The sequence below is a fragment of the Chamaea fasciata genome, unplaced genomic scaffold, assembly GCF_029207755.1.
Source record: "Chamaea fasciata isolate MVZ Bird 193981 ecotype frontalis unplaced genomic scaffold, bChaFas1.0.hap1 SCAF_30, whole genome shotgun sequence".
NCBI classification, from domain to species: Eukaryota; Metazoa; Chordata; class Aves; order Passeriformes; family Sylviidae; genus Chamaea; species Chamaea fasciata.
In genome coordinates, this window is record NW_027094115.1 from 772201 (window position 1) to 784986 (window position 12786).

A 12786-nucleotide genomic window follows, 5' to 3' on the forward strand; every position below is an offset into this window, starting at 1 on the left:
GGGAAAGCCTACTGGGGACTCTAAGAGTCAACTGATGTGCAAACCAAAGCGAAATGGCACCCAAGGGTTTTTTAACACCTCCAAAGAAAAGCAACCGTAGGGTTGCAGCTTTTAAAGAACAGCTCCTGTCTGACTTGCCTGGGGTTTCTGGAGAGACTCTCCTCTCCATTTCCAACTTGACAGTGCATTCTCCATCCAGAGATCCCACAGGCACAGCCCTCCTCCCTGATCCTGTTGGCAGGCCCCGGGAATGTCTCCTTGGGGGCCGTGAGCTCTGTCACACACGATTCCACACGCCCCAGGCAGCCGGGATGTGACCGGAGCAGAGTCTGTGGTGCCGATCTCGCAGCCCCGCGGCCACCGCGCAGCACCAAGAGCGCGGCAGCCTTGGGCAAACCGGGGTAGCCGCTGCCCGCTCCAACCAGAGCCTCCCCGGTCTCCAGGCAGGGAATAACAGGGCACAGCTGCTCCTGGCAAGGGACAATGCCTGCTGCAATACCGCCCGCTTAAAGCTCCAACAGGAGAGCAGAACACCATCAGCAAGGTCCAGCTGCTCTCAAAACGACTTAAACTTCATGCACTTAGGAGGAAAAATCTGTCAACAACTGTAAATCAATAAAGCTGAAAAGGTGTAAATGTCGCAGAGTTGCTTTGCTAAGTCCACGGAGGCACAGATGCCTCAGCTCTCACCGCCGTATTTTAGTGGGTGCTATGGTGACCCAAAAACATACAGTACATTTTGGAAGGTAAAAAAGCTTTCACATATTTTGTCTAATGCAAAGCTTTTTATGTTCTTGTTTAAGCCCCAGGATATCTCCGGTGTTAAGTTTGATGTAAATTTTCAAAAGTAAACACTACATGTCAGAAAAATACTAAAAACAAATTTAATTTTTCACTGCAAATGGATTCCTATTTGATAACTATCAGACTCCAGCAGGTCAAAATGTTCAGAAGAACAAACCCCATGTTTATCAAGTAGTTACACCAGGAAATAATTTTCAGGGATAAGTGACAGGCAAACAAATGACAAAACAATATTATTGCTACACTTAGCACTTCCACATCGATTTCTGAAAACATATAAAAGGTGGAGGGTTCACACTGCTCTTTCTACCTGCAGGAGCATCAGCTCTGCAGTCAGGATGAATCTCCCTGTAAGTATGCATGCTTTTCTTCCTTATAAACTGAAACTTTGATTCAAACCCATTCCTTTATCCCTCAGAAGGGCTTCTGCCTCTCTGGAGCACTAAGGCTTTCTCTGGGGGCGTTTTGCTCCTCCAGAATGAGCAACTCAGCCCCTGTTCCCCAGAGCAGCTGAGAAGGTAAGGAACTTTTCACGGCTTGACTGTACATTATTCAGAAAACAGGAAGCCTAATCCACGACCATTATTGTCAATGCTTTTGCACAACTGGAGCACTGCCCTAGTGGGTCAAGCTCTTCCCTGTAATGCCAGAGTGGAAGGAATGGGAAAGCTTTCTCCTCACTCGTGTAAAATACCTGTGTGTGCCTGCACAGGTCCGAGAAACAACTTGAGATTCAGCTCTTGAAAGAGCAAGTGTGAAATGTGTCTACTTTGCAGCACTCTGGGGTAAAGCAAGGGTGACTCCCTTTCGGGGCACTGATGCAGTCCCAGAGAGAAAGCAAAACAGCATCGAAGGAGAACTCTTAAACATCAGATTAGGAAAAGGGAAGGAGGATTCTCACGGCCAGATTTGTCAGCCAGACAATTTTACAGTTACACTTTTGTATTTGATTTTCATTTCAGATTTTGACTGCAGTCCTTCTTGGACTTGTCCTGACTCCAGCCCTTGCTGATTATGTGAGTACAAGTGAACGATTTCCACATGAATGGCTGCTCTGTCTCTATTTCCTGCTTCATGAAATCTCCTTGATTCTTTCTCCACCACTTTGAAGGAAAATAATTAAATTCTTCTCAAACAGATGAAACTCTAAAGGCACCAGATGACAGGTGTCAGATGCAGCAATGATACATGGAATCCTTGAAAAGAATTTTTTCAGCTACTACCCCATGCCAATGCCTTGATTCCGGGTCTGTTTGAAAATAATAAGGGCACTGCTGGCTCTTAGCGGGGGGGGAGAACAAAACTATTTCTCTGTTGCAAGAGTTTTGAAAAGCATTGGAGACAACACTGACTAATATTACCATCTAAAAGTGCTCCACTTGGTTTTCCAGTCTCAGCAGACAAATCAAAACCAACAAATCATCTTTGATGGAGACACCCATATCACTATCACCGGTATCTCACAAGGCGTGAAGATCAACAGCCAAACAAGGGTGGCAATCATTGAGCAAAAGAGCAAAAGTTTATCATGGAAAACCATCTGGAACTACAAGATGGTGAGTGGCAGGGAGGGGAATTGTTGAAAAGGTGGCACAGGGATGGGGATTGTTTCAATATTCTGATCATTCCAGGTAAAAGATGTGGGGGAGAAACTCCTGGCATTTGTAACTGTTTCCATGCCAGCTTTGAGCCAACAGCAAGGGTAGGAAAAAACTGAATTGTGAGTGCTGAATACTTTTATATTACAGGGCGTCATTGCAACCAAAGTCACACAAGAGAACACCTGCTACATTTCTGTAATGAACAGAACTGAGATGCCCAGTTTTGATAACCTGGCCCGCTTGGCTGCAGAGAGCAGGGTAAGACACCAAAGGACTAGAAGGTTCTTAAAATTGAAATTCAAAGGTTGGTAACAGTTCAAGGGGTGGTATCTTCATGTACTTTTTCTTTCCGGACAGGATGAGGTTTTCTTTATTGGCAGGGTTTCCTCTCTCTCAACAGTAATGCAGATTGGGAATGTGTTGTAGGAATGCTTTGCCAAAAGAAGAAAGGGGCTGCAGCATTCCCTCTCCAGCTCTGCTTTCTCTGTGGATGCTGAGCTCTGCAGCTTGCTGGGCAAAGCCTTGCTCTGAGGAGCCCTTCAAGGGCCTTCCTTAATCCTACTGGCATGCCAAGATCTCAGAGTCCTCCACAGTCTTTTCAATACCAAACTGCATTGGTCAGCTCACAACACGGCGTTGCGGCTGCTCTTGGCCAGACTGCCTTTTCCTTTGGGCCCTGAGAGAGTGTCTCCCTTTTCCACAGCCTTTCCCCCACATTCATGGGTGAGTCACACCTGGAGGGCTGTGACCCTGGCTGAGGAAGGAGCTAGAGAGCAGAGGGAAGCCCAGAGTGCAGGAGGAAACAGCAGGAAAGCAGCCAGGGACTTGGGCCAGGCCACAGAGCATTCCAGGAGGAGAAGAGAGTGGCAATTCACTAGAAACAAAGGCCACGGCAGACGTTGTGACTTGTGCCACTAGAGAGCCCAGGGCTCTCACAGAAGGGCCCTAAGCACCACCTGCAAATAGTCCAAGAGCAAATGGATCTGCCCAGGCTTGCTGCTGCCCCCTTTGGTTCCAGGTTAGAATGGGCTGCACGGAGAGACTTCTCCTGCCGGCCTTGCAGCCAAGTGCCTCTGAGGGGCGAGGGCAGAGACTGAGCAAAGGCTTTGGGAGGAGCTCCGGCTCCACACAGAGGCCGCACATCTCTTCTCCTCTTCAGCTCTTTCCTTGCACTGCCACTTCCCTCCCTGCACCTTGACTCCCTTCAAAGGAGCTATGCCTTTGCTGCTGCCTTCAAGGCTTGCCACTGGTCCCACAGGCCCCCAGGGGATTAAATAGTGTACCTAAAGGCAGTTTGGGCTCAAACACCCAGCCCCGAGTCATCTTTCCAGAGACAGGGATAAGCCGAAAAGGGAAGCAGCTCCTGACACTGAGCTTGCTGAATGCTGGTTTTTGATGTTTAGAACCTGATTGGTCTTGGAAGGCCTACAAGGAAGATCACCTTTGTCACCAGTGGATTGGTCAACAACCTCAACTCCTATGGAATAGACATCACTGCTATGTGCAGCGGACTCACCACCTACATGGCTTACGAAGTTCACAGTGAGTGCAAGCATCGGGAATTCCCAGTGTTACTGACCTGGCCTTTTTGTCTCTTGGGGCATGACTAAGGCACAATTGCTGCCCTTCCCCCTCTAGTCAGAAAGCACCAAGGGCTCCAGAGCAGTTGCACAAAGTGTTCGGCACCTCCAGAGATCAGGACAGGGACAGGGTGGTGTCACGGCCCCCATGAATGACCCCAACAAAACCCTTACAGCTCCCTTCAGGGAAGCTTAATGGGGCTTCAGTTTGGGCACAGACTGTTTCAGCCCACACTGCGCTCCCCTGTAATACCTAGAATCAGGAAGAAGGCTCGGTACAAGAACCGCTGTCCTACAGGTCAGAGCTTGCTGACGAGTTGAGCCAGGCAGCGAAGAAACTCTTGTGCTTCACAACACTAAGTCAAGCGGCTTTGATCCCTGTAGGTTTTTTCCCAGGGGCAACAATCTCATTCCCCAGGGCTTTAATGACCTACACCTGGTAGGATTCTTTCAGACCCGCACAGCCCATGTGCCTGGGCCCATGGACGGGCAGCAGCCTCACCATGTAATGCCCAGCCATTGGGACTCACACAAGCCAAGTGCAACAGAGCCCCGATTTCTGCACGGGAAATCCCAAAGGGTGTTCGAGAGCATGTCTTTGTCAGCATTCCTTGCTGTGCCACAGAGCTGCTGCTCTTTGGGGACGCCAAGAGAATCTGTCCCTACACAGCTCAAACATTCCCAGTGCAGCGGCTCGTCAGAACCTGGCTGTCTCTGGGCAACGCCAGCACGCTCCTGTAGAAGGGCAGCCAAGGTATTAGCGATTTGCACATGGAATTTTGTTTCTTCCTTTCTTTGTTTTGAAGGACTCCAAGTAAATCTGGGATCATGCATTACCCTCAATGTCCTGAGAGTTGTGGATCTGCAGTACTGCAATGGCAATGGCAATTTGAATGGAAATTGGAATGGGAATTGGAATGACAATTGGAATGGCAACAATGGCAATTGGAATGGCAATTGGAATGGCATTTGGAATGGCAGCAATGGCAATTGGAATGGCATTTGGAATGGCAGCAATGGCAATTGGAATGGCATTTGGAATGGCAGCAATGGCAATTGGAATGGCATTTGGAATGGCAGCAACGGCAATTGGAATGGCAACAACGGCAATTGGAATGGCAACAATGGCATTTGGAATGGCAACAATGGTATTTGGAATGGCAACAATGGCCATTGGAACGGCAATTGGAATGGCAATTGGAACGGCAATTGGAATGGCAATGGCAATTGGAACGGCAATTGGAACGGCAATTGGAACGGCAATTGGAATGGCAATTTTCCGGTGAGTAAACCTCAGCCTTTACCTGTCTTGAACCAAATTTTAGGGAGTCCAGAGTTGCTGCCCATGCTAACCCGGATACCCTTCCTGCCTGGCGGCTCCTCTTTTGAGAGCTTCCTGCTTGACGGTGCAGATGCTTTAAAAGGGCACTAGGTGAGCTGAGGTTTCCATCAAGGACCTTGAGCATGGATTTACTCTGGCCAGTGCTCTTGCACGCATCTACCTTTAAAGGCACCAGATGACAGCTCTCAGATGCAGCACTGATTCACTGAATCCATGAAAAGAACTGCTACGGCCTTTGCACAAAGGCACAGCCTTGATTCTGGGCCCTTTGGAAAAGACTGAGGGCAGGGCTGGGCACTTCCTGGGGGGCAGCATTTCCATTGCAGCAGGGATTTTGGGGAAGATTTGGGGATGTCACTGTCTCCCTTCAAAGGTGAAATGTCTTCTTTCCCTTGGCATTTCAGTCTCAGCAGATTCCAGACACCCTTCTCAACAACACGCAAGTCATCATTGGTGGGCAGTCCCAAATTGTGACCATCAACAGGCAATGGCGCGTGGCAATCATCGAGCAAACGAGCATCAGCGGGTCCTGGAAAACCATCTGGAACTACAACACGGTGAGTGGCACAGAGGGGGCTCATTCAGAAAGCGTCCAAGGAGACCAGCTCTTTGTGCTTTTGATGCAGGGAGAGCAGTTGTTTCTTTCTTCTGGATGTCTGCAGCCCAAGATGTGGGGCAGAAACTCTCTGCATTTCCTATGGGTTCCATCCCGAGTCTATCCAAATGGTAACAGTTGGAAAAAACAGCATTGTGAGTGCTGAATACTTTTATTTCACAGGGCGTCATTGCAACCAAAGTCAGACAACAGAACACCTGCTACATTTCCATCATGAACAGAAGCGAGATGCCCCGCTTTGATAATCTGGCCCGCCTGGCACAGGAGAGCAGGGTAAGATTCCCAAGGAGTAGCAGGTTTCTCGGCCTGGACTTCATCAGGCTGTTCCGTCGTGCGCTTTATTCTCTGGACAGGATGACCGTGTCACAAGTGGCAGGGTTTCCTCTCTCTCAACAGTAATGCAGATTGGGAATGTGTTGTAGGAATGCTTTGTCAAAAGTAGAAAGGGGCTGCAGCATTCCCTCTCCAGCTCTGCTTTCTCTGTGGATGCTGAGCTCTGCAGCTTGCTGGGCAAAGCCTTGCTCTGAGGAGCCCTTCAAGGGCCTTCCTTAATCCTACTGGCATGCCAAGATCTCAGAGTCCTCCACAGACTTTTCAATACCAAACTGCATTGGTCAGCTCACAACACGGCGTTGCGGCTGCTCTTGGCCAGACTGCCTTTTCCTTTGGGCCCTGAGAGAGTGTCTCCCTTTTCCACAGCCTTTCCCCCACATTCATGGGATGAGTCACACCTGGAGGCCTGTGACCCTGGCTGAGGAAGGAGCTAGAGAGCAGAGGGAAGCCCAGAGTGCAGGAGGAAACAGCAGGAAAGCAGCCAGGGACTTGGGCCAGGCCACAGAGCATTCCAGGAGGAGAAGAGAGTGGCAATTCACTAGAAACAAAGGCCACGGCAGACGTTGTGACTTGTGCCACTAGAGAGCCCAGGGCTCTCACAGAAGGGCCCTAAGCACCACCTGCAAATAGTCCAAGAGCAAATGGATCTGCCCAGGCTTGCTGCTGCCCCCTTTGGTTCCAGGTTAGAATGGGCTGCAGGGAGAGACTTCTCCTGCCCGCCTTGCAGCCAAGTGCCTCTGAGGGGCGAGGGCAGAGACTGAGCAAAGGCTTTGGGAGGAGCTCCGGCTCCACACAGAGGCCGCACTTCTCTTCTCCAGCTCTTTCCTTGCACTGCCACTTCCCTCCCTGCACCTTGACTCCCTTCAAAGGAGCTATGCCTTTGCTGCTGCCTTCAAGGCTTGCCACTGGTCCCACAGGCCCCCAGGGGATTAAATAGTGTACCTAAAGGCAGTTTGGGCTCAAACACCCAGCCCCGAGTCATCTTTCCAGAGACAGGGATAAGCCGAAAAGGGAAGCAGCTCCTGACACTGAGCTTGCTGAATGCTGGTTTTTGATGTTTAGAACTTGATTGGTCTTGGAAGGACTACCAAGAAGATCACCTTTGTCACCAGTGGATTGGTCAACAACCTCAACTCCTATGGAATAGACATCACTGCTATGTGCAGCGGACTCACCACCTACATGGCTTACGAAGTTCACAGTGAGTGTAAGCATCGGGAATTCCCAGTGTTACTGACCTGGCCTTTTTGTCTCTTGGGGCATGACTAAGGCACAATTGCTGCCCTTCCCCCTCTAGTCAGAAAGCACCAAGGGCTCCAGAGCAGTTGCACAAAGTGTTCGGCACCTCCAAAGATCAGGACAGGGACAGGGTGGTGTCACGGCCCCCATGAATGACCCCAACAAAACCCTTACAGCTCCCTTCAGGGAAGCTTAATGGGGCTTCAGTTTGGGCACAGACTGTTTCAGCCCACACTGCGCTCCCCTGTAATACCTAGAGTCAGGAAGAAGGCTCGGTACAAGAACCGCTGTCCTACAGGTCAGAGCTTGCTGACGAGTTGAGCCTGGCAGCGAAGAAACTCTTGTGCTTCACAACACTAAGTCAAGCGGCTTTGATCCCTGTAGGTTTTTTCCCAGGGGCAACAATCTCATTCCCCAGGGCTTTAATGACCTACACCTGGTAGGATTCTTTCAGACCCTCACAGCCCATGTGCCTGGGCCCATGGACGGGCAGCAGCCTCACCATGTAATGCCCAGCCATTGGGACTCACACAAGCCAAGTGCAACAGAGCCCCGATTTCTGCACGGGAAATCCCAAACGGTGTTCAAGAGCACGTCTTTGTCAGCATTCCTTGCTGTGCCACAGAGCTGCTGCTCTTTGGGGACGCCAAGAGAATCTGTCCCTCACACAGCTCAAACATTCCCAGTGCAGCGGCTCTTCAGAACCTGGCTGTCTCTGGGCAACGCCAGCACGCTCCTGTAGAAGGGCAGCCAGCGTCTTAGGCATTAGCTCATCGGGTTTTGTCTCATCTTTCTCAGCATTCCAAGGACCCCAGGTGAATCTGGGATCGTGCATTACCCTCGATGTCCTGAGAGCTGTGGAGCTGGACTATTGCAAGGGCAATGGCAGTATCAATTTCCCGGTGAGTAAACCTTAGCCCTTGCCTTTCTTCAACCAAAAGTGGGGGGCTCCAGAACTGCTGCCCAAAGCCATCCCTGATGAGTTTCTTGCCTGGCATCTCCTCTTTTGCGACGTGCTAGGGTATTTGACCCTGCTTGATGGTGCAGGTGCTGAAACACAGCAATGAATCAGCAGAGGTTTCCATCCCCAACCGTGAGGATGGCTTTCCTATGGTCAGTGCTCTTGCACGCATCTACCTTTAAAGGCACCAGATGACAGCTCTCAGATGCAGCACTGATTCACTGAATCCATGAAAAGAATTGCTACGGCCTATGCACAAAGGCACAGCCTTGATTCTGGGCCCTTTGGAAAAGACTGAGGGCAGGACTGGGCACTTCCTGGGGGGCAGCATTTCCATCGCAGCAGGGATTTTTGGGAAGATTTGGGGATGTCACTGTCTCCCTTCAAAGGTGAAATGTCTTCTTTTCCTTGGCATTTCAGTCTCAGCAGATTCCAGACATCCTTCTCAACAACACGCAAGTCATCATTGGTGGGCAGTCCCAAATTGTGACCATCAACAGGCAATGGCGCGTGGCAATCATCGAGCAAACGAGCATCAGCGGGTCCTGGAAAACCATCTGGAACTACAACACGGTGAGTGGCACAGAGGGGGCTCATTCAGAAAGCGTCCAAGGAGACCAGCTCTTTGTACTTTTGATGCAAGGACAGCAATTGTTTCTTTCTTCTGGATGTCTGCAGCCCAAGATGTGGGGCAGAAACTCTCTGCATTTCCTATGGGTTCCATCCCGAGTCTATCCAAATGGTAACAGTTGGAGAAAACAGCATTGTGAGTGCTGAATACTTTTATTTCACAGGGCGTCATTGCAACCAAAGTCAGACAACAGAACACCTGCTACATTTCCATCATGAACAGAAGCGAGATGCCCCGCTTTGATAATCTGGCCCGCCTGGCACAGGAGAGCAGGGTAAGATTGCCAAGGAGTAGCAGGTTTCTCGGCCTGGACTTCATCAGGCTGTTCCGTCGTGCGCTTTATTCTCTGGACAGGATGACCGTGTCACAAGTGGCAGGGTTTCCTCTCTCTCAACAGTAATGCAGATTGGGAATGTGTTGTAGGAATGCTTTGCCAAAAGAAGAAAGGGGCTGCATTATTCCCTCCCCCACTTTCTCTGTGGATGTTGAGCCCTCCAGCCTGCTGGGGAAACCTGTTCTTTGTGGAGCGCTTCCGTGCTTTTCTTCCGTTGCCATTTCCTGTCATGTTCCCCGTGCCTTGACTCCCTTCAAAGGAGCTTTGCCTTTGCCCTTCAAGGCTTGCCACTGGTCCCACAGGCCCCCAGGGGATTAAATAGTGTACCTAAAGGCAGTTTGGGCTCAAACACCCAGCCCCGAGTCATCTTTCCAGAGACAGGGATAAGCCGAAAAGGGAAGCAGCTCCTGACACTGAGCTTGCTGAATGCTGGTTTTTGATGTTTAGAACTTGATTGGTCTTGGAAGGACTACCAAGAAGATCACCTTTGTCACCAGTGGATTGGTCAACAACCTCAACTCCTATGGAATAGACATCACTGCTATGTGCAGCGGACTCACCACCTACATGGCTTACGAAGTCCACAGTGAGTGTAAGCATCGGGAATTCCCAGTGTTACTGACCTGGCCTTTTTGTCTCTTGGGGCATGACTAAGGCACAATTGCTGCCCTTCCCCCTCTATTCAGACAGACACCAAGGGCTGCAGAGCAGTTGCACAAAGTGTTCGGCACCTCCAGAGGTCAGGACTGGAACAGAGTGGTGTCACGGCCCCCATGAATGACCCCAACAAAACCCTTACAGCTCCCTTCAGGGAAGCTTAATGGGGCTTCAGTTTGGGCACAGACTGTTTCAGCCCACACTGCGCTCCCCTGTAATACCTAGAGTCAGGAAGAAGGCTCGGTACAAGAACCGCTGTCCTACAGGTCAGAGCTTGCTGACGAGTTGAGCCAGGCAGCGAAGAAACTCTTGTGCTTCACAACACTAAGTCAAGCGGCTTTGATCCCTGTAGGTTTTTTCCCAGGGGCAACAATCTCATTCCCCAAGGCTTTAATGACCTACACCTGGTAGGATTCTTTCAGACCCTCACAGCCCATGTGCCTGGGCCCATGGACGGGCAGCAGCCTCACCATGTAATGCCCAGCCATTGGGACTCACACAAGCCAAGTGCAACAGAGCCCCGATTTCTGCACGGGAAATCCCAAAGGGTGTTCGAGAGCACGTCTTTGTCAGCATTCATTGCTGTGCCACAGAGCTGCTGCTCTTTGGGGACGCCAAGAGAATCTGTCCCTACACAGCTCAAACATTCCCAGTGCAGCGGCTCTTCAGAACCTGGCTGTCTCTGGGCAACGCCAGCACGCTCCTGTAGAAGGGCAGCCAGCGTCTTAGGCATTAGCTCATCGGGTTTTGTCTCTTCTTTCTCAGCATTCCAAGGACCCCAGGTGAATCTGGGATCGTGCATTACCCTCGATGTCCTGAGAGTTGTGGAGCTGGAGTACTGCAATAGCAATGGCAATTGGAATGGCAATTGGAATGGCAACAACGGCAATTGGAATGGCAATTGGAATGGCAATTGGAATGGCAATTGGAATGGCCACAACGGCAATTGGAATGGCATTTGGAATGGCAACAACGGCAATTGGAATGGCATTTGGAATGGCAACAACGGCAATTGGAATGGCATTAAAGGCAACAATGGCAATTGGAATGACAATTGGAATGGCAACAATGGCAATTGGAATGGCATTTGGAATGGCAACAATGGCCATTGGAATGGCAACAATGGCAATTGGAATGGCAACAATGGCCAGTGGAATGGCAACAATGGCATTTGGAATGGCAACAATGGCAATTGGAACGGCAATTGGAATGGCAGTTGGAACGGCAATTGGAATGGCAATGGCAATTGGAACGGCAATTGGAATGGCAATTGGAACGGCAATTGGAATGGCAATTTTCCGGTGAGTAAACCTCAGCCTTTACCTGTCTTGAACCAAATTTTAGGGAGTCCAGAGTTGCTGCCCATGCTAACCCTGATACCCTTCCTGCCTGGTGGCTCCTCTTTTGAGAGCTTCCTGCTTGACGGTGCAGATGCTTTAAAAGGGCACTAGGTGAGCTGAGGTTTCCATCAAGGACCTTGAGCATGGATTTACTCTGGCCAGTGCTCTTGCACACATCTACCTTTAAAGGCACCAGATGACAGCTCTCAGATGCAGCACTGATTCACTGAATCCATGAAAAGAACTGCTACGGCCTTTGCACAAAGGCACAGCCTTGATTCTGGGCCCTTTGGAAAAGACTGAGGGCAGGGCTGGGCACTTCCTGGGGGGCAGCATTTCCATTGCAGCAGGGATTTTGGGGAAGATTTGGGGATGTCACTGTCTCCCTTCAAAGGTGAAATGTCTTCTTTCCCTTGGCATTTCAGTCTCAGCAGATTCCAGACACCCTTCTCAACAACACGCAAGTCATCATTGGTGGGCAGTCCCAAATTGTGACCATCAACAGGCAATGGCGCGTGGCAATCATCGAGCAAACGAGCATCAGCGGGTCCTGGAAAACCATCTGGAACTACAACACGGTGAGTGGCACAGAGGGGGCTCATTCAGAAAGCGTCCAAGGAGACCAGCTCTTTGTGCTTTTGATGCAGGGAGAGCAGTTGTTTCTTTCTTCTGGAAGTCTGCAGCCCAAGATGTGGGGCAGAAACTCTCTGCATTTCCTATGGGTTCCATCCCGATTCTATCCAAATGGTAACAGTTGGAAAAAACAGCATTGTGAGTGCTGAATACTTTTATTTCACAGGGCGTCATTGCAACCAAAGTCAGACAACAGAACACCTGCTACATTTCCATCATGAACAGAAGCGAGATGCCCCGCTTTGATAATCTGGCCCGCCTGGCACAGGAGAGCAGGGTAAGATTGCCAAGGAGTAGCAGGTTTCTCGGCCTGGACTTCATCAGGCTGTTCCGTCGTGCGCTTTATTCTCTGGACAGGATGACCGTGTCACCAGTGGCAGGGTTTCCTCTCTCTCAACAGTAATGCAGATTGGGAATGTGTTGTAGGAATGCTTTGTCAAAAGTAGAAAGGGGCTGCAGCATTCCCTCTCCAGCTCTGCTTTCTCTGTGGATGCTGTGCTCTGCAGCTTGCTGGGCAAAGCCTTGCTCTGAGGAGCCCTTCAAGGGCCTTCCTTAATCCTACTGGCATGCCAAGATCTCAGAGTCCTCCACAGACTTTTCAATACCAAACTGCATTGGTCAGCTCACAACACGGCGTTGCGGCTGCTCTTGGCCAGACTGCCTTTTCCTTTGGGCCCTGAGAGAGTGTCTCCCTTTTCCACAGCCTTTCCCCCAC

At 50.3% G+C, this 12786-nt stretch overlaps 2 protein-coding genes across 2 annotated transcripts; both read left to right on the forward strand.

Annotated features, from left to right (window-relative positions):
- Positions 1 to 1088: 1088 nt before the first annotated feature.
- LOC136302780 (uncharacterized) lies at positions 1089 to 6392 on the forward strand. Its single transcript, XM_066206322.1, has 8 exons — positions 1089 to 1154; positions 1767 to 1820; positions 2196 to 2360; positions 2553 to 2663; positions 3809 to 3947; positions 4792 to 5267; positions 5732 to 5884; positions 6106 to 6392. Exons 1-8 carry the CDS (start codon positions 1143 to 1145, stop codon positions 6340 to 6342), a joined length of 1347 nt encoding a protein of 448 aa, XP_066062419.1. The 5' UTR covers positions 1089 to 1142; the 3' UTR covers positions 6343 to 6392.
- LOC136302612 (uncharacterized) lies at positions 6391 to 12497 on the forward strand. The gene is made up of 9 exons (XM_066206075.1): positions 6391 to 7483; positions 8314 to 8417; positions 8897 to 9049; positions 9271 to 9381; positions 9889 to 10027; positions 10864 to 11399; positions 11864 to 12016; positions 12238 to 12348; positions 12429 to 12497. The coding sequence occupies exons 1-9, from the start codon at positions 7435 to 7437 to the stop codon at positions 12495 to 12497; spliced, it is 1425 nt and encodes a 474-aa protein (XP_066062172.1). The 5' UTR covers positions 6391 to 7434.
- Positions 12498 to 12786: the final 289 nt, after the last annotated feature.

What these genes read in the sequence shown, in the direction of transcription:
- LOC136302780 (XM_066206322.1), top strand. An exon ending in CTCCAGCCCTTGCTGATTAT is followed by an intron (nt 1,821 to 2,195) that starts GTGAGTACAAGT and finishes TTGGTTTTCCAG; the next exon opens with TCTCAGCAGACAAATCAAAA. An exon ending in CCATCTGGAACTACAAGATG is followed by an intron (nt 2,361 to 2,552) that starts GTGAGTGGCAGG and finishes TTTATATTACAG; the next exon opens with GGCGTCATTGCAACCAAAGT.
- LOC136302612 (XM_066206075.1), top strand. Translation starts at nt 7,435, where the DNA reads ATGTGCAGCGGACTCACCACCTACATGGCTTACGAAGTTCACAGTGAG. An exon ending in TTACGAAGTTCACAGTGAGT is followed by an intron (nt 7,484 to 8,313) that starts GTAAGCATCGGG and finishes CATCTTTCTCAG; the next exon opens with CATTCCAAGGACCCCAGGTG. An exon ending in ATGGCAGTATCAATTTCCCG is followed by an intron (nt 8,418 to 8,896) that starts GTGAGTAAACCT and finishes TTGGCATTTCAG; the next exon opens with TCTCAGCAGATTCCAGACAT.